This window comes from Silurus aristotelis (genome assembly GCF_946808225.1).
Source record: "Silurus aristotelis genome assembly, chromosome: 1".
Lineage (NCBI taxonomy): Eukaryota > Metazoa > Chordata > Actinopteri > Siluriformes > Siluridae > Silurus > Silurus aristotelis.
This window is the reverse complement of record NC_139574.1, coordinates 14,656,912-14,675,056: the sequence shown is the minus strand read 5'-3', so window position 1 is coordinate 14,675,056 and position 18,145 is coordinate 14,656,912. Positions and strand designations below refer to the sequence as shown.

At 39.3% G+C, this 18,145-nt stretch overlaps 2 protein-coding genes across 11 annotated transcripts in view; one reads left to right on the top strand and one right to left on the bottom strand.

Moving 5' to 3' along the window:
- Positions 1 to 11,648, bottom strand: part of tsnare1 (T-SNARE Domain Containing 1) — a 229,432-nt gene extending 217,784 nt beyond the window's left edge. The window contains exon 1 of the mRNA XM_083548755.1: positions 11,641 to 11,648. The gene's annotated coding sequence lies outside the window, so the exon portion shown is untranslated. The remainder of the gene's footprint in view (positions 1 to 11,640) is intronic.
- adgrb1a (adhesion G protein-coupled receptor B1a) overlaps positions 1 to 18,145 on the top strand; it is a 100,403-nt gene that overhangs the window by 39,342 nt on the left and 42,916 nt on the right. For 4 of the 10 annotated variants that reach the window (XM_083543766.1, XM_083543764.1, XM_083543762.1 and 1 more), the window contains exons 4-16: positions 2,407 to 2,481; positions 3,024 to 3,128; positions 4,609 to 4,773; positions 5,425 to 5,604; positions 5,864 to 6,193; positions 6,349 to 6,450; positions 9,069 to 9,175; positions 9,267 to 9,461; positions 9,574 to 9,642; positions 10,273 to 10,381; positions 11,443 to 11,586; positions 17,011 to 17,086; positions 17,708 to 17,810. In XM_083543766.1, the coding sequence (XP_083399892.1) occupies positions 2,407 to 2,481; positions 3,024 to 3,128; positions 4,609 to 4,773; positions 5,425 to 5,604; positions 5,864 to 6,193; positions 6,349 to 6,450; positions 9,069 to 9,175; positions 9,267 to 9,461; positions 9,574 to 9,642; positions 10,273 to 10,381; positions 11,443 to 11,586; positions 17,011 to 17,086; positions 17,708 to 17,810 (1,760 nt within the window). The remainder of the gene's footprint in view (positions 1 to 2,406; positions 2,482 to 3,023; positions 3,129 to 4,608; positions 4,774 to 5,424; positions 5,605 to 5,863; positions 6,194 to 6,348; positions 6,451 to 9,068; positions 9,176 to 9,266; positions 9,462 to 9,573; positions 9,643 to 10,272; positions 10,382 to 11,442; positions 11,587 to 17,010; positions 17,087 to 17,707; positions 17,811 to 18,145) is intronic. The other 6 variants (XM_083543767.1, XM_083543765.1, XM_083543771.1 and 3 more) reach the window with 4 other exon arrangements.

Genomic DNA, 18,145 nt, shown 5'->3' with positions numbered 1-18,145 from the left:
CTGACATCAAATTCGGATGCTGCTGCAAAAAAAGCTGTCGATAGGAGGACAGCATAGGGTGACACAAAACATGATACATAAAAGTTAAATGTTTACATTTGAGCTCACAATAAAATACCAACAAAATAAAAATGTAATTACCACCTTACCAACAATAAGTATAATAAAGGATAGATAATGAAGGAAAGGCTTATGCTTGTCACATTATGCTTGTACTTTACAACTAGAGTGCAGGGTCAGCCATGATACAGAACCCCTGGAGCACAGAGGGTTAAGGCCAACAGTGGCAGCTTGGCGATAATGGGGGTTGACCTTCCGATCAGTAACCCAGAGCTTGAAACACTGAGCTACCTACCAAATAAATATATACCAGGGCTCAAGTTTAGTGAGTTGCTATATATATATATATATATATATATATATATATATATATATATATATATATATATATATATATATATATATATATACCGTATTTTTCGGACTATAAGCCGCTTCTTTTTTTCCACGTTTTGAACCCCGCGGCTTAAACAACAAAGCGGCTAATTTATGGATTTTTTCTGGGTTTTTCCCAGTTTCACAAACTTCAAGCGGAAATTTCCGAACGGAAACGAAAAAACGCACCTCACCTGTGTGATAAACTCCCCAGAGAAATACTGTGGTACCTTGACCTACGAGTTTAATTGGTTCCGTGGACGAGCTCGTATCTCAATTTGCTCGAACATCAAATCAGTTTTCCATATTGAAAATACTTAAAATGGCATTAATCATATATAACCAATAAGGTTTTATTCAGTTTATTTTCCTTGGAGATGAGATGACTTGAGCTAACGAAAACGCCGGTGTTGTGTGTGTGTGTGTGTTTGTGTGTGTGTGTGTGTGGAGAGGGGTAGAGGCGATAAGCGTGGAGATAAAACTCGTTTTTTATTATCACTCCTGTACACTACGTATCCCTAAAAATTTTTACTTCTTCTTCTTTGCTTATCTTAATTTTTATCACAATCTTCGCTTTCTGACTTCGCTTCGCCATCTAGCAGCGGCGTCTCGAGCTTGTACCTCAATTATTTGCTCGCGTAACAAAGCAAAAAAAATCTACAAGTGACCGCTCGTACCTCGGAAAACTCGTACATTAATGCACTTGTAGGTCAAGATACCACTGTAGTTGTGAAAGGAAGGAGGAAGACAGTGAACAATGACTTTCTTGGTAGGCTACTGTTTAAATACAAGCCGTTGTAGCGTGTTAAATCTGGGTGAAGGGAGAGCTCGCTAACTCCAGTTGCAACAGAAATCATATAAGCACAGACAGGTTTCCAAAACTCGTGCTAACTCGTGCTTTTTTATTTTTCTTTGCAACAGCGTTACAGGTTAGTCAAAGAAACTTAGAAATGAGCATCAGAAAAAAAGCACATAATCCTCAGTCTCCACACACGCAGTAATACCGGAAGAATGCAGTGCTGGTCTTTTCCCAAAATACCGCTATGCTCCTAATAGAAGCGCAACATATTTCACCCGTTACACCATGTATAACGTGTCTTTCGTTAAAGCCTGTGTAAAGTACATTAGTGTAGACAAATTCAGTGGGTGCGACATATATAAGGGTGCGCTTTATAGAATTTTGAATAACCCTGTATATAAATATATATATATATATATATATATATATATATATATATATATATATATATATATATATATATGTATATATATATATATATATATATATATATGTATATATATATATATATATATATATATATATATATATATATATATATATATATATATATATATATATATATATATTTATATACAGGGTTATTCAAAATTCTATAAAGCGCACCCTTATATATGTCGCACCCACTGAATTTGTGGTATATATATATATATATATATATATATATATATATATATATATATATATATATATATATGTGTATATATATATATATATATATATATATATATATATATATATATATATATATATATATATATATATATATATATATATATACTTGAGGATTGTCACTTTGTACTCTTTTACTTATTCTCAACAAACTCTTTTACTTTGTATTTTCTCTTGCTACTACAAACCCTTTTTTTAAGTCTTTAACCACAGGCTTTTATTAGAGGATCTTCAGCGTATAATCTGACATGAAGAACACACCGCACAGTCTGTTATAGATTTGTTATAGATTATATTGGGATCATCTCCTATAGCTTGACAAGAAAAATATTGAACCAGCATAATCACGCAGTCTAAAACTGGCTGCACATTTTGTTTGCCTCTGTTTTTGAATCCAGTCATCCTCCCCTTCGTAAGTTCATACTATACAGCTCGGGTTTTCCCGCTGTGAGCCTTGATAGAATGATTTTTCTTTTTCTTCCTCTCTGCATGTTGTTTAGGCTACAGCCAATACTCATCTAAAGCGAAGGTCTTAAACACGCTGAAATATACCGGCCTTGAGGACGGAAACCTTGGTAAGGACAGCTCTGACGTTATGACAGTGGCAGTGTGAATGAGGCTTACACTTCACAGTGAAGAAAAGGTCATGAGTTAATTGACAGATTCATGTTCAGGGTCATGAGCTGTAAATGTCCTCATTTATATATGTGTTCCATTCATGCATGATCCACGTTTGCCTTCATCCTACATCCACTGCTCACTCCATCTCACTCTCTCCGCCTTCCAATACACCAGCATGTTTAATCTGTCCAACACACTTCCTTCTCTCATTCTCAAATAATTATACCATGATTCTATATTTTTATTTAGACTCTACTGATCATACATACAGACACACACACAAAATATCTCTGTGCCATTGTGAAACAACAAGGGAGAAAACAATCCCACAGGCACACATCCAATGCACACTTCTTATTGGAATGCGCATAGCCCCAGTAATCAGCATCGCCGTTATTTCCGTATCTCTCAAGCATGGCAGACGCTGATGAACAGCACCCACAGCTCTGTCCAATAGGAAATCCAGTCTAGTCGCTAACCCCACCCCATCCTGCAGGCACAGGCCGATACAGCTCTCGTAGCCAATCTCTGCGCTCGGCGGACAGCCGCAAACGAGAGGATGTGGACAAGAGCCGTGCTGGACAGCAATCTCCTCAGACAGGTAAGAATGCAGGCCTCTCTTTTACAGCTTGGGCTTACGCACAGGCATACACACAGGCACACACACACACACACACACACACACACACACACACACCAAATTTAATTCTGTTATACTGTAGTTGTGTAGGATGATTAAAACTGATGCTTGAGAAACAATTATTTACCAACTCTCATGTAAGAAAATTGATTGAGAAAATCAATTGATAAAATGGATACAATTTCAAGTCACACCCAAATCCATTGTGTCATTGTCGGGTTACAAGTCATACAAATCGTAACTTAGGTTACACTTAACACACATACCATGAAGCATGTCGATACATATACATATTTGTGGCACCTATCACACCTAGGTACACGCAGGGGTGTAAATTGGATGTGCATGTGGCTATGGCCTCATCTCGTCTGAATTTGAGTGGGATGTGTGTCCCATGATGTGTCTTGGCATGGTTCATAGTGAGACAGCAGTTTGTTTATGTTTTATGGACTCAATATGTCAAAATAGTCTTCAAATATATCCAAGAGCCTGTTGAGCCAACATCTCCACTCCATAACCATTAAAGGCAACACATGGCTTGGGTCTGGTCATGCTATCTTTTGTCTTTGCATGAGTGATTATTTGGTATTGAATTGAAGCTTGAGACTTCATATTAGACACTTATTCATGGTACAATATAGCTGGCTGCATAGGGTTATGTGAAACATTGCATGCATCACTTTGTGTTCTTACTTATGCCCAGGACAGCCAGGGAAGGTGTTTTTTTTTTTTTAGGTTACATCAGAATAAAACATTTTCTCAGAATATTTCAGATACTTTATTTGTTTTTAAAATTCTCTTACATTTTAGACTGATTTTTTTTCTCCTTCACATCTTCTGCTGAAAACCCTTCACTGGATTTGATGAAGAAATTAGATTCGCCTTTATTTAAGTGAGGCTTTCTAGCTTGTATGCCCTGAATCCTTGACAACTCATATCATCTTACTGGATAGTCATGACAGCTCAACACATCCTACTGAACTCTCATGAAAGCTCTTCAAGCCCACCATGCACATCTGCTTCATGGAGAGTAATAAAAGTCTGCTGCTGTTTTATTGAACAATTAAGATGGTCTTGTCCTTTGCATGATTGCCATGATTTTCCTGCTCCATCAAGTGTGCTTTGTCAGCCTGCTCTGTCACTTTTGCTCTGCTTCCCTACTGGCTGCAAATCACAGGTGTCTAAATCATCTGCTGAATAGCCATTTAGAAATATCACTTGACATATCCTGAAAAGAAGCATTCACTTATTCGGAGATGGATGCTCTGGATATGTAAGGAGGCCTGAGGGTGGTGAAGCCTTCGCTGTTAGCGTAGAAAAGCTGTTCCTGCATGTTGAATTCCTGAATTATTTTCAGCCCCCTTTCTTTCTGCTCCTTTATGAACGTGCCTCTTCCTCCCCCTTACTTCCTTTCCTCTACCCCCCCACCCTGCCCTGGTAGACTCTCCTGTGGGTGAGGAGTGGTCCCAATGGAGTGTGTGCTCAGCCACATGTGGCGAAGGCTGGCAGAGTCGTACACGCTTCTGTGTTTCAGCCTCGTACAGCACGCAGTGCAGCGGGCCACTGCGTGAGCAGAGACCCTGTAACAACACAGCCGTGTGTCCAGGTAAGAGAAGGCCTCCCCACCCACCCCAATACCATCAACCTCTCTCTCCCTGAAGCTCAATGCCAAGTCCCCACACACCAGCTGTCCATCTGAGACCCCCCTCTCCCTGAGCCTGGCAAGATAGTAATGGGTTAAAGTAGAGCCTAGCATGACATACAAAAAAAAGCCAAACTTCTCCCATTGCATGATGGTCCATCTCCTCCTCTTTTCCCCCATCCCTCCTTTTTCTACTCCCTCACTCTCCGTCTCCAGCTTTTTGAAAGAAGTGCACATCAGACCAAACCCACATCTTAACTCCTCTGGGATACACATGAATATGCAAAGTGATCCTCGAACAGCCACCCACATACGAAATACACTGAATATTTCCCAACACACACACACACACACACACACACACACACACACACACACACACACACACACACACACACACACACACAGCCATGCCTCATATTACTAAAATATTAAAGACCTCAGTTGCCTTATATGTGGTGGTTTGCAGGCATTAGAGTTGAAATAAAACAGTGAAGTTTTTATTTGTGTACACTTTTTTTTCTAAATAGGTACAGCAGTTGTTTGGTGTTGTTTTCACCGATGTGTTTTTTTGTGTGTGGACCAGTGTTTTTCTCTCTATAAATCATCCCCTAGCCGCTCTGATTGCAGTGCATGGTGCGTGGGATGAGTGGTCTCCATGGAGCCTGTGTTCTTCTACCTGTGGCCGCGGATACAGGGACCGCACACGCACTTGCAAGCCGCCGCAGTTCGGAGGTGATGAGTGCGTGGGCCCAGAGAAACAGACCAAATTCTGCAACATCGCCGTCTGCCCAGGTGAAGATCTTTAAATAAAGAGTGCCTTATTTAGCTTTAATGACTTCCATCAAGTGTCACAATTAAAGGCAGATGAGAGTCTGTGTAGGAGGGGGGATATTGAAAGGTGGCTTTGTCAGCCTCATTCACAGAGATGGTGACTAAGGAGCTTTTAAATCACGCTAGAATGGACTAAAGGTTTGGCAACAAAAAGCAACACCTCTCTCATTCTCTCTCTCTCTTTATATATATTTCACCCCATGATTCCTTTTTCTCCTAGTGGATGGTGTGTGGAATGAGTGGTCCAGTTGGAGCTCTTGCTCCGTTTCCTGCTCAAATGGGACCATGCAGCGTACACGAGAGTGTAATGGTCCGTCATACGGGGGCTCCGAATGCCAGGGTGACTGGGTGCAGACACGTGCCTGTTTCCTGAGAGATTGCCCTGTGGATGGACAGTGGCAGCCTTGGAGTTTGTGGTCAAGCTGTACCAAAACCTGTGGCGGGGGGAGCCAGCAGAGGCAAAGAGTTTGCTATGGGCCCTTCTTTGCTGGGGAGCCATGCCCAGGAGACCGTGTAGAAGTACAGCATTGCAATGAGAAAAGATGCCCAGGTACAATGCTAGTAATGACAGTCAGTGTTTTGCTTGTACTATATATATATATATATATATATATATATATATATATATATATATATATATATATATATATATATATATATATATATATTTTTATAATTTGTACATTTTGTTTTGATTTAACCCAGAACCCCATGAGATTTGTGATGAAGAGAATTTTTCAAATGTAGTCTGGAAGAGAACCCCTGCTGGAGATACAGCAGCTGTCCGTTGTCCACCAAACGCTGCTGGTAAGAGACCATACTTGTGGCACATCTGCACGGCTTATCTTTATTTCGAGAATCATTCAAATTCAGTGTTATTAGCTTAATAAATTCAAGTGTAACTCATGGTTAACACTATTTAAGATCAATAGTTAACATTAACAACTTCATTAACTAACTGAATGTATTTTCATCAATAATAAGCAAAGGCATTTTATCTACCCAGAGTATACTAATTACGGTATTGGTTCATAGTGGTTCATGTGGACTTATGTTTAAGCAGGAATTGAATAAGAAATAAATAAATCATGACAGGGTGATTTGATGAGACCTGATGCAAAGCAAAGTTACTGTTGACATTCCAAAGTTGGATAATTTTTTTTAAGCATTCTTTAGCGTTTTATATCTGTTTTCAAGAATTTCACGTAAATGGAAAAAATCCATACAGTTCTGCATATTGAGGGAGTGACTGAGAAGAAATGAATCTGTATTATCCAAATGGGGTCTAACAAACATAACTATTTAATTACATTTAATAAAATTTCCATTTATTTAATTTTATTTATAAATTTTAATTAGTGCTAATTTAATAAATTACTCAATTTAATCCTTAATTTTGTGCCTGAGGAATGGTGAAGGAGTATACTGGTAACAGTTTTTAAGAATAAGGGAGATGTGCAGACCTGCAGTAACAACAGAGGAATAAAGTTGATCAGTCACACCATGAAGTTATGGGAAAGAGTAGTGGAAGCCAGGCTGAGAGAAGAGGTGACCATCACTAAGTAACTGTATGGTTCCATGCCGAGGAAGAGCACCACAGAAGCATTATTTGCTTCGAGAATGTTGATGGAGAAGTATATAGAAGGTCAGAAGGAGTTGCAATGTGTGTTTGTGGATTTAGAGAAAGCGTACGACAGGGTCCTGAGAAAGGAGTTGTGGCATTGTATGTGGAAGTCTGGTGTCAGAGAAGTATGTGAGGGTGGTGCAGGACATTAATGAGGACAGCGTGACAGCAGTGAAGTGTGCAGTAGGAATGACAGATTGGAGAGAAGGTGGAGGTTGGACTGCATCAAGGATCGGCTCTGAGCCCTTTCCTGTTTGCATTGGTGATGACAGGAGTCTCTGTGGACTTTGATGTTTGCGGATGATATTGTGATTTGTGTTGAGAGTAGAGAGCAGGTTGAAAAAGGCCTGAAGAAGGTGGAGGTATGCACTGGAGAGAAGGGGAAATTAAAGTCAGTAGTAGTAAGACAGAGTACATGTGTGTGAATGAGAGGGAGGGCAGTGGAGTGGTGCGGTTGCCGGGAAAAGAGGTAGTGAAGGTAAAGGAGTTTAGGTACCTGGGGTCAACAGTGCAAAGTAATGAAGAGTTTGTTAGAGAAGTGAAGAAAAGAGTGCAGGCAGGGTGGAGTGGGTGGAAAAGAGTGATAGCAGGAGTGATTTGTGATAGAAGGATATCTGCAAGAGTGAAAGTGAAAGTTTATAGGACTGTGGTGACCTGCGATGTTGTATGGTTTAGAGACAGTGGCATTGACTAAAAGACAGGAGGTGGAGCTGGAGGTGGCAGAGCTGAAGATGGACAGGTTTAGAAACAAGTTTATTAGAGGGACAGTCCATGTAGGACGTATTGGGCACAAAGTGAGAGAGGCGAGATTGAGATGGTTTGGACATGTGCAGAGGAGGGAAATGGGGTATATTGGTAGAAGAATGAGGACGGAGCCACCACTTAGGAGGAAAAGAGGAAGGCCAATGTTGAGGTTTATGGATGTGGTAAATGAAGACATGCAGGTAGTTGGTTTTAAAGAGACAGATGTAGAGGACAGAGTAGTATGGAGACGGATGATCCGCTGTGGCGACCCCCTAATGGGAGCAGCGGAAAGAAGAAATATTGCCTTAATTTGATCTATTAAATTTTTATTAAATATTATAAAAATATTAATTTGTATATTCTTGAACCAAGCTGCCATTTTATTTAAAATTGTTTTAAAAATGTAAACTGTTTAAACGTTGATGATCACAAATATTATTAATAATAAACCGAGGTACATAGCGAACTGTGATTTTTGTGTACCGTTATACCTCAATTTCTAGGATGCAATTAATAAAAATAATTATAACAATGCATAATTAATTAATCATTTATAGTACTTTTTTATTTTTATTTTATTTAATAAAAAAAAATATATATAGATTGTCTCTGGGAATGAGTTGTTGCTATATAAGTGATACTGTCAAAATAGAAATTACAAGGAAATATAACAAAACCTCATTACCAAATAGATTTGAAAATGTAACATCACTGTTTTATATATAGACATGTTTGGTCAATTGTCCTTTTTAATGATACCTAATGCTGTATACAATGTCCATTTAGGTAGGTTTCTTCTTTATGGGTTACCAAGTAAAGCAAGAAGTACTGTTGAAAAACCAACATTAGGGGTTTGGTTTACGAATAGGTCTTGTGTTTGTGGGTTTTCATTTAGTTTCTTCAATCAGTTCATATTTAGTCCCTTATCTACTGAAATCATACATGAAATCCAATTAAATTCCTCTGTTCATGTAAATTCATACACAAGTGCATGCGGTATTAACAACCTGCCTATTACAGGCTAGATTTATAGCTACTTAGTGTGTTACTTCTTCAGGCACCATATTTCGTCGCTGCTCTCTAGATGAAGAGGGGATTGCATACTGGGAAAGCCCATCTTACATGAAGTGCATCTCTAATGACTACCGCAGCATCCAAACCCTGGTAAGCCCTCCGATTACACCACGCTGAACAAAACATCATCAAAACTGAAAAACGTTTGAAACGATAATCTTTTTTTTTTTTTTTTTTTTAGACCCGTGACCACCTGTCAAAGGCTCAGAGAGGGCTTGTGGGAGATGGAGTTTCAGAGGTTATAAACAAGCTGAGGGTGACTTCCAGTGAGGGGACTAGCTACAGCGGAGACCTGCTGGCTATAATTGACATCCTGAAAAACATGACAGAAATCTTTAGGAGATCATACTACAGCCCCAGCAGTGCTGACATGAGGGTAAGTGCAGGACAATATTTCACTCGACAAAAGACAACGAGTGGCATAAAGAAGAACTGTTCTATCCTGTTACACTAGATTTAACCTAATTGTGTGCTCGTTTGGTCTGCAGAACTTTGTTCAGTCAGTGAGTAATCTGCTGATGGAAGAAAACAGAGAAAGATGGGAAGAAGCACAGTTGGTGAGTTTGTTGGTTCTTTCTTCCTTTTTGACCAGATCTGCTTTAAAGGTATTCAATTCACACATAAGAAGTGTGTATTTTATGTATTCCTGGATAAGTTTTCTAGTTTTATTAGGAAGCTTTCTCTGACTTCCTGAAAGAATGGCCTTTATGAAACCCATTATTTAACTGGGACCATATGACTAATGCATTATTACATTTAGTTTCTGAAGGTGGACTTATCACTTATTAAACTTTTGTTCTTGTACACATTTGTAAATGTCAGAGAGTGAGAGAGAGGGAAAAAAAGAGAGAGAGAAAGAGTGAAGCAGGTATGACTCAGTTTGCTGTGGTCTGGAAGAGGAGTGAGTGCTGTAGGAGAACTACACAGTATTGAGTTTCCTATCCCTTCTATTATTTCCTAAAAATTCAATAGTTCTGTTCATTACTGTCACTAATCAGCTATACGTTAAGACCACTTCCATAAACTTAGTAATTGATCCACATTGGCGCATAGTTTTGGACTTTATAAACCTGACAATTTATGAATACAATTATAAAATGACATTTATGATTAATAAGGGTGGGCATTTGATAGATCAAATATGAATAGTAAAACTAATTCAATTTTTTGGTATCTTTATTATTTAGCTAGGTCCTAACATTAAGGAGCTCTTTCGTCTGGTGGAGGATTTTGTTGACGTCGTCAGTCTCCGTATGAAAGACTTTCAAGATAACTATGAGGTCACCGACAACCTTGGTAAGCAAATTTATACTTTAACTGCAGTTTTGAAAATATGATACATAACTGAGCATTCAAAGTAAATATATGTCACATGTGGACCAAGAGTCGGAAACCGGAGTATGGTTAGACACTTTATTAGTTTGAATACACAAGGCAGGGGGTCTTGAGGAAAAGCACAAAACGGAGAGTAGGTATAATCCGTAATGCGGGTAGAATGCGTAAAGCGGGTAGAATCCGTAATGCGGGTAGAATCCCCGCAATGCGGGTAGAATCTATAATGCGGGTCGCCCAGGGATAATCGCCAGTGTGAACCGTAGATCGGATGTTGAGTGCGTGGAACTGGGCTCCTGGGAGAGTAGATTGGAGACAGGTGAAGGTGATTAGGAGGGCGAGGCTGTGCGAGTGTGCTGCGTGTAGGAGGGAGGCGTGGCTGGTGGTTCCCTGACAAAATAAGGATGCAGAAAATTAATTTATACATTTCAGTAGTGGGTTTTGGCACAAAGAGTTGGAAATGTAATGAATGCTGCATCAGAAAATTCACACTGAGAGGAAACCATTCCCCTGAGATGCTTACACTTCTTCAGGGAAAAGCAGGTGTATGTACATTTACCCAGATCCTCTAGCTCTGGGCATTCGCAGGGCATTCATATCCCACTGTGATCCACCCACAATTTCACAGCACAGGGCCCACATGGGAGATGTGCTTTACTCACACACAGAAACTGGCAGAGACAGGCAGGAGATGAGCTGTTTCTCACTAGGACACTCGGGGGGACAAAAATGACAGATTGGTGAGGAGCAGGTGGGGGCGTGTGGGCCGAGAGCAGTTCTTTACAATCACCTGTCAGAAATGCATGTCCAGCTATGGAACTGTCATCTGTCCTTGAGCAAATGGCTTCTTTCTCCCACGCTTAATCAGATGCATGCAGACACAGGCTGTAAATAAGCATTTTTAAGTGTATTCTGTCAAGCTATTAAACCATAGGAATTATCTCTGTAAACTGCACAAGAACAGGTTTGGTTAAGCACCATCCCTGTTTATTTCAGCTCTAATGGCTGTCTGTGTGTCTTTTCAGTGTTGAGCCTTCACAAGCGACCTGCTGCAGGCAACGCTGATATCACTTTTCCAAAAAAAGGCTGGATGGGAATGGAGGATTGGGCTCGCAACTCTGAGGACAAGGTCATCATCTCAAAAAGCATTGTCTCCTCTGGTAAATCAGGTGAGGAGCTGGGACCTATTTTATACAACATACACAAGGTGTATTTCTGTTTACTTCGGTTTTTTTTTTTTGGTTTTTGTTGTACTTTGACCTGCATATTTAAGGAAGAGTCCCGGACCAATTCTTGCTATATTTTGGGAAAGGTCTTAAAATCTCATGTTTGTTGTCATGTTTAAGAATACCTTCTAACTGTGCAATTCTACAACTCACTTTTGGTTTGCACATTGGGAGGTACTCATTTTATCCATTTACCAGTTTACTTAATTTTCTTCTGGTACAAATACTCAGACAGAGAAGAACAGCACTTTTCTTGGATGCACGGAATCTCGTTGTGTAGGAATATTTGCAGATGCAGAGATGAAAAGATGTTAACCATGCTTTGTTTGTGATCCTTGTGATTTGTAAGGCTCCTTCTCTGGTCGTCCCAGCACTCTCCCTGCTATCATGAAAAGAAAAGTAAATGAATCACATTGCTTGGTTTGCATCATAGGGATTAAAATAGAAATTGCTTCCACACCTGATGTGGACTTTATCAGGCCGCAGAACACCGATATTAAAAACAAGAAAAAGACCCAAGACTTTACAAAGTAAAACATTATATAAGCATACACCTTTCAATGTAATGCAAATGACCCGTGTCTACAGATAGTATCAAACAAATGCTTTTTTTTTTTTTTTTTTTTTTTTTTTTTTTTACTTTTGTTTCAGATCAGAGGGCTAAAAACTTGTTTGTCTAAATATGCACACCAGTTGAGAAGTTCCCTTCCCTGTGACTATGCTAATTGGGCAGTTGCTGCTTAATCAGGAGTCAACAGGAGCCAATCAAGAGCAATTAGGCCTAATTTTTCCACTCCCATTGGGGGCTCCGTTTCCATGACACTCTTAGCAGATTGATAACAAGTCAAGTTTGATGCATGCTGAGAGTGGTGCTTATAGGAAATAAACTTTGAGATCTTTGAGAGCTCAGAGGAGAAGCTCCAGAGGGTATTTTCACCATGACTCTATTTTTGGTCCCATAGTGGCTATAGCTGTTTTGTACTGACAGATAGTAAGTGGAGGCCGACAGGAATAAAACTGTCCCTAGGGAAAGGAGGAAAGTAGCGCAGTCTTTTTCAGCTCTGCACTCCTCCATACCCGTGTAGGCTTAGCTGCAGCCCCAGAGGTGTAGTCTGTGCACACACTGTCTGGCTGCCAGGCTTTCCCTCCCTTTCCCTGAACTCTGCTTCTGCCAGCCACACACTGTGTGTGTTTGTGCTTGCATGCATTCATCCCTGGGTTCTGTCCACTTCTACTTTTTCCTTTCCAGCTGGGAAACATGCTCGCACTGTAGCACGTGTTTTCCCATGCTTCATCTCTCTGCTTACCTGACTTTAGGCAAAGCCTTGACATTTCAAGTCAAGTGGGTTTTACTTCTATACTTTGAAACAAAGTGCCATTTCTGCAAGGCAATAGAGAAACACAGATCAGCATGCAAGACTAATACAATGAAATAAAGTGTATGAGGTAAGTTAGGAACAATCAGTGGTGGACAGTAATGAGTATCTGTACTTTACTGAAGTATTTCCATTTAGGGAAACTTTTACTTTACCTTCATTACATTTCAAAGTCAAATGTCTTACTTTTTCTTAACTACATTTTGAGAAATCAGTCGTTCCCTTTTATTTATAAGTATATGAAAACTGGTCAAGCACGCAGCAATCCACCAATCAGGGTCAAGCCCACGCTCTGTTTTAAACTTGTATTGATTGCCGCTTGGTGGTATCTAACTTGTTGGTACCACAACACCCATGGCCTTATTTGCGCAATAAAGTTGAAAAGAATGTTTCGGGCTCATGATCATTTTAATAGATATTAATCAGATTTTAATAAGAGTAACATTAGAGTATTTCCACATATACTGATTTGATTAAGAATAGGACATTAAGGCCATAATAAATCATAGTAATTTGGATACGTAAGTACATTTGAAGGGAATATTTTTTTTACTTTTACTTAGGTAAAAGTTCAAAAAGAGCATTTTTACTTTTACTGGAGCAATATTTTAAGTAGTGCATCTCTACTTTAACTCAAGTGGAACATGGTTTGGGTACTTCATCCATTACTTGGAACAATAAATATATCGAACAACAGATACATAGGACAATACATAAACAAAACATGGACTGTGTATTTTAAAGAATTGTGCAGCTTAGCAGCAATGTTGTAATAAAAAAACTGTCTGATGCATCTTCGAAAAATGAGGTGTCCATTGGGATTCTGTCTGCATTTGCCAAACACTCTTATCCAGAGCAACTTCCAATCAACTCATTTATACAATTGAGCAGTTTCAGCCTTTCTCAAAGGCTCAGCAGGGGCAGTTGATGTTCCTGGGATATGAATTCACATCCTTTTGAAGTACAACATCTAAAGCACTGAGCTACCACTTCCTCTGTCATGGTGAGTTAAGTGTTTGCTAGTCCAGGTCAGCATTGAGAGATAGCGGGGTGTTGAGTAAGCTGACTGCCTCAGGGAAGAAACTGTTGCAAAGTCTGGTGGTGGCACGGATGCTCTTGTACTTTCTGCCAGATGCCAGGAAAGTAAAGAGTCTATGAGAGAAGTGAGAGAGGCCATCTGCCATTCTGGTAGGTTTGCAGCTGCAGCATTTGTTGTCTGGGCAGAGAGAACGAGATGATCTTTTCAGTGTTTTTCACAATTTGCTGTAGGGACTTACAATTGAAGGCTGTGCATGTCCTATACCACTCTGTGAAACAGCTGGCCAGAATGCTCTCTATCCTCCCTTTGTATCTTTGTAACTTTGGAGTTTGGATGTCTCTTCAGTTTCTATAAAAAATGGAGATGCTACTGGGTCTTCTGGGCTAGGCAGGTGAAATAGACTCCTGGAGTGGTCCTCCATCACATGCACACTGAGACACTTGGAGCTTTTTGATTCACTTCCTAGTTTTGTTGATGTGCAATAATGAGTGGTCTACTCGAGTACTAATGATGTTAACATAATTTTAGTTTTATCCTCCTTAAAAGATAGAATGTTGTCTCTACTCCATTTTGCAAGCTGTTTTACCTCCTGTACGCCGACTTATTGTTGTTTATTAGGATGCACAACTATAAAGTCACTAGCAAATTTTATTGTATGATTTGTAGTGTAATTTGCAGCATAGCCATAACATTTGTTCAGAATCCAGCTGTAGAGGGATGTGGTCGGACCCAATATGCCCAGCTTTACCAGTTTTTGTGGAATAAATGTTTTGAATACAGAACTTAAATAATAATGGCATCCTTACATAATTGTGTTTTTTGTCCAGTTGGATCAGAGAAAGGTGAATGGCAGCAGATCCAATAGCATTCATTATTGAGAGTTATCAAAGGCATATTGAACTGGGTCCAGTGTGTGGAAGTGTGTGGAAGACTGTGCTTTATTTGCTGTGACTTGCTGTTTAAAACACTTCATAATGGTAGGTGTAAGTGCAATTGAGTGTAGTCAACCTGGCAGAACACAAATGATTTGTTTAGCCCAGGGATGAATGGGGTCATCTAGAAGGACACATGGACAACTGCTTGGCTCAGAGAAATGTCGAAGATGTTTGTAAGCCAATTAGCAAGCAGATTGTGCAGCAGACCTAGTGTGGTGTTTCCATTCCTTACCATGTGGCAAATATATACAGATATATTTATATCTTTATATAGCCTTCCTCAGCTCTACTGCTGTTTTTCCCTGGTTCTTCACTCAAGTAGAAGTACAGATACTCATGTTTTAAAACACTGGTGAAAGTTGAAGTACTGACTATACTTTTTCATTCAAGCTAAAGTAAAGAAGTTTAGGCTCGAACATTTAAAAAGTAGCCATTACTACTACCTGTTTTAGTGTCACGTGGGTAACTGGACCTTTATTCAAATTAATACAAAACAAATTAAAAAAAATTTTGTTACCTAATGAATGTATCCAGGCTGAACATCCACAATATAGAACACAAGCATAGAAAAGATAATGATCGGGTGACCAGGAATGTGTCTGTTCTCAGTCGTTTACATCAGTGACTCCCTCTGTCTCATCCACGACAGCCATACTTTTTGTTGCCTTCTGCCCTGCTCATTGTTAGCTTCACAGGCTAGTCTACGTCTGTGGTGTGCAGGAGCAAGGTTAAGATACACCAATGGTAGATTGATAAAGGCCGTCCAATGACAGGAAACAGGTTGATAGGCTAAAAAAAAGGCACGCAATGAGAAGAAAAAATATTGACCATATCACCAAATATATTAAAACTAAAGTAACGAGGCTGGTTTGAATACGTAAGAAGTAGAAAGTACAGATATTTATGTAAAAAATTAATGAGTGCAAGTAAAAAGTTGTCCAAAAAATAAATAGTGAAGTAAAGTACTAATACCAGAAAAATCTTCTTAAGCACTTTAACAAAGTATTTGTACTTCATTACTTCCCACCTCTGTGGCCCTGTATTCTTTTTTTTCCATATTTGCTCTTGATCTCTCTAGTAGTCGTGGGCAGATTAGCCATTGCTGTGCAGACTTGTTGTATGACAGCGCTTTTAGCAGCAACAACACTTCAGCAGTCATCTGTTTTCTGGTTTGCCCACATGGTGATGGTCCTGAAGGACATGATGTCATTTTTTTTACTTTTTGCAAATCACCAATACTGTGTACCGAATCTGTGGTGGAATTTCAATATTACACATTTTAAAGTTGTGGGGTTAAATTCCATAGCAACAATAAAAAAAAATCTGTCTAAGTGTGCTGTCTGTGATAGTTATGTAGAGTTTCTGCATTGGTGCCTAGTGGAATGTACATTGCAATAATGAGCAAAGTGGTAAACTCTCTGGGCAGGAACTATGGCCATCATTTATTTGCCATAACTCCACCAGTGACGAACAGTTCCCAGCATCATTCCTGCACCATTTGTTGTGTAAGCATAAAGACCACCATCAAGTCTTACCAGACAGGGTTTATTTCCTGTTGGTGTTTAGCCTTGCTAGGTGCATGTCCAGAATGATGTTGTTGTATTAATAAAAATAATAACAGGGCTGTCTCTGACTTCACACTGAGTAGCTCTAGTCTGAAGAAATTCAATTTATTGTTGAGGGAGTGAACATCAGAGTGGGGAATGGATGGCAGAGCCAGGTTTCTATGGTTAGCTTTTAATTTAGGTCTGATATTAGGAGACTTTAGCATAGCCAGTCCAGGTATTAGCATGATTAAAAGAGATGCAAGGAAACTAGAGAACCTGGAGAAACACATTTGGACAACATGTGAAACTCCACACAGACTGTAACATGATCTTGAAATTGATTGGGGGTCCCTTTAGCTGTGAGATTTTACTGCTAATCCTTCCCACCCTTGCTGCCGAAGTAACTTTCCCTTACACGTTTTTTTTGTGTGTGTGTGTGTGTGTGTGTATGTGTGCGTGATGCATTGCAGCTGAGGACGAGGCTTCAGAGTTTGTAACCGGCATTGTTCTCTACCGAAACATTGGCAGTATCCTGTCTCTTCAGAGGTAAGCAGCAATTGCATTTCTCATTTTCAGTCTTTTGAAGCTAATCCGGGCTAAAATGCAACGAACAGAAACTGATTGCAGTCATTTATTAATTTATCGGTATGCTTCTTTTTAAGTTATACACAATTATGGAGAAAGTACTTCAAGGTTAATAGCTGGGGAAGTAGAAATAGGGCTGATGTTTTCTCATTAGGTTAGGGTGTAGTAGTAATTTATTTTATTTTTTTATTAAATTTATTTTGTTTTACTTCCCCCTGCTCTTAGCATACATTTTTCTACTAGTTATCTTTTTTTTTTTTTTTTTTTTTTTTATCACACTGAGTGTGGTCATGTGGGGTTCTGAGAGAGACACCAGCTGACAAAAGCACTCATGCTGACTGATTATGTACTTGTACAGGTGTGTGTGTGTGTGTGTGTGTGTGTGTGTGTGTGTGTGTGTGTGTGTGTGTGTGTGTGTGTGCTTAAACATATCAGTGCAGTACAAGTTTGCATTGCCGATTTGATACATAGTACTACAGTGGTAATCTGTATAGCAATGGTCAGGCTGAAGCCCAAGGTCAGCTTCTCTTTTGTCTCCTTTCCCCCTCGTTCTCTCACTGTCTTTTCTTTTTGTCCTCACAGAAACAGCACTGTGTTGAACTCCAAGGTGATCTCTGTGACGATCAAACCAACTCCCATTTCTCTCTCTGCCCCAGTGGAGATTGAATTTTCACACCTTTACAACGTAAGCCACTCTGACCCCTGAACTCAATCAGATGAAATGCACACAGAATAAAAAAATCTAATAATGTTTTTGTCTTTTGGAACCTCAACACCAATAATTATAACAAAAATTATAATAATAAGAATAATTGTCATATGGCTAAAACAAAACAAAAAACTAAACTGTAAAAAGGTCGGTTACTTATTTCATGCACAAGTACAACCTAAAGAAAGAGCATTTTGTTGTTTTAATAGCTTTCTTTGCCTGACTGCTTGCCGGGAGGGTAAATAGAAAATGTGTTAGATCATTAATTTATTTTGTAACAAGTAAGGTATAGCTTTTTAAAGAGAAAAAAA